Consider the following 1,691-nt stretch of genomic DNA (forward strand, 5'->3'; position numbering starts at 1 on the left):
GGGGGGGTGTATGCAGAGTTTTTGGGGGGGGCAGAATGAGCAATGGGTGGCCCAGGGCTTTGGGGAAGGGTCAGCCCTTTCTCCACGTGGCCAAAACCATGGGGCAGGCTGGCCTTTGGAAGCCACCCTTGGGATGCAGGCACGAGTTTGATGCTGTGGAGATGGCTGTGGGTGCAGGAGAGGGCTGTGGGTTTGGCTGATCTGTGCTGCTTGTCCCTGCCAGACATGCTGCTCCACCGCTACGTCGTGTCCCGGCTCATCTGGGCCTACATGCTGTCCATTGCCATGACCTATTTCATCACCCTGTGCCTCTTCCCCGGGCTGGAGTCGGAGATCCACAACTGCACGCTGGGGGAATGGCTCCCCATCCTCATCATGGCCATCTTCAACCTCTCCGACTTCGTCGGCAAGGTAGGAGTGAGGCCAACGCCAACGCTGTGGGGGCCTGCCTCCTTTTTGTGTCCTCTTTCAAAGCCACTTGGCTCCAACAAGGGTCATCTCCACCCCATGGGTATCTAACCAGCATGAGGTTGCTCAGCAGTATGTTCCAGGTCGGGCTCCTGCAGCAGTTGGTGTGTCCCCCATCTCATCTCCTTGCTGCCCCATTTTTGGCCCCACGTTGCTCTCCCCAGCCTCCACACCTCCCACCCCCAGCATCATCTCTGCCCCTCGCTGCAGATCCTGGCTGCCCTGCCCTACGACTGGAGAGGGACTCACCTCCTCGTCTACTCCTGCCTCCGTGTCGTCTTCATCCCCCTCTTCATCATGTGTGTCTACCCCAATGGGCAGCCCACCTTCGGCCACCCCGCCTGGCCCTGCATCTTCTCCCTCCTCATGGGCATCACCAACGGCTACTTCGGCAGCGTCCCCATGATCCTGGCCGCCGGCAAAGTGAGCCCCGAGCAGCGGGAGCTGGCAGGTAGGACCAACCCCCCTGGGGACCCAGGCAGGGTGGTGGCCAGAGCACCCTGACACCCTGTGTCCCTTCCCACAGGGAACACCATGACTGTGTCCTACATGACGGGCTTGACGCTGGGCTCGGCCGTGGCCTATTTTGCCTACAGCCTCACCAGTACATCCCACAGTACCTGTTTCTACACCGAGATCTCCAACGGCTCCTTCACACTGGGGTACTGAGCCCCAGGGTGGGGCGACGGGGGCAAGGTGGGACTTGCTTCCCACCACGGTCCTCACCGCCCCACTGTGGCCCACGTCCCTCCTCGGGGAGGGTGCCCTCAGCCAGGGAGCTGCCCCAGGGCAGACAGGGACCAGCATCACGCTGGCATGGGGCTGTGGCATCCCAAAATGGCCGGTGCTGCCCAGGGCCACTGCTTGGGGTGATGTTCTCCCCACCCTGGGGGGACAGTCCTGTTGCTCTTGGGGTGCTCCCCATCAGTGATGTGCAGCCCTACAGTGGAGAGAGAGGTCTTCTTGGTTGAACCAAGCCGTTCCCAGGAGGAAGAAAATACTGCCAAATCCCAAAGGAATTAGGACCGGTGCTGGGGAGGAGGGTGACGGAGAGATGGTGAGGAAGAGCAAGAGAGGAAGGAAACACTCCTTCAGTCCCTGGTGGGAAGGTGGGTCTCAGCTTTCATTGATGGAGCTGCAGGTTTTCAACAAGAATGGCTCAAAATCATGATTCCTCCCCCAAATACACCAATTGCTGTGTAGGAAAAAACAAAGGTTTTTTT

At 59.9% G+C, this 1,691-nt stretch overlaps 1 protein-coding gene across 1 annotated transcript; it reads left to right on the forward strand.

Moving 5' to 3' along the window:
* Positions 1 to 223: 223 nt before the first annotated feature.
* On the forward strand, positions 224 to 1,137 carry LOC103776951 (equilibrative nucleoside transporter 4-like; the record flags this gene model as incomplete). The annotated part of the gene is made up of 3 exons (XM_008944481.1): positions 224 to 411; positions 679 to 919; positions 995 to 1,137. Coding segments are annotated over 3 exons (572 nt in total), but the record flags the coding sequence as incomplete, so codon positions are not given.
* Between the last annotated feature and the right edge of the window lie 554 nt (positions 1,138 to 1,691).

This window comes from Merops nubicus, unplaced genomic scaffold (assembly GCF_000691845.1).
Source record: "Merops nubicus isolate BGI_N331 unplaced genomic scaffold, ASM69184v1 Scaffold28037, whole genome shotgun sequence".
Taxonomy (NCBI): domain Eukaryota; kingdom Metazoa; phylum Chordata; class Aves; order Coraciiformes; family Meropidae; genus Merops; species Merops nubicus.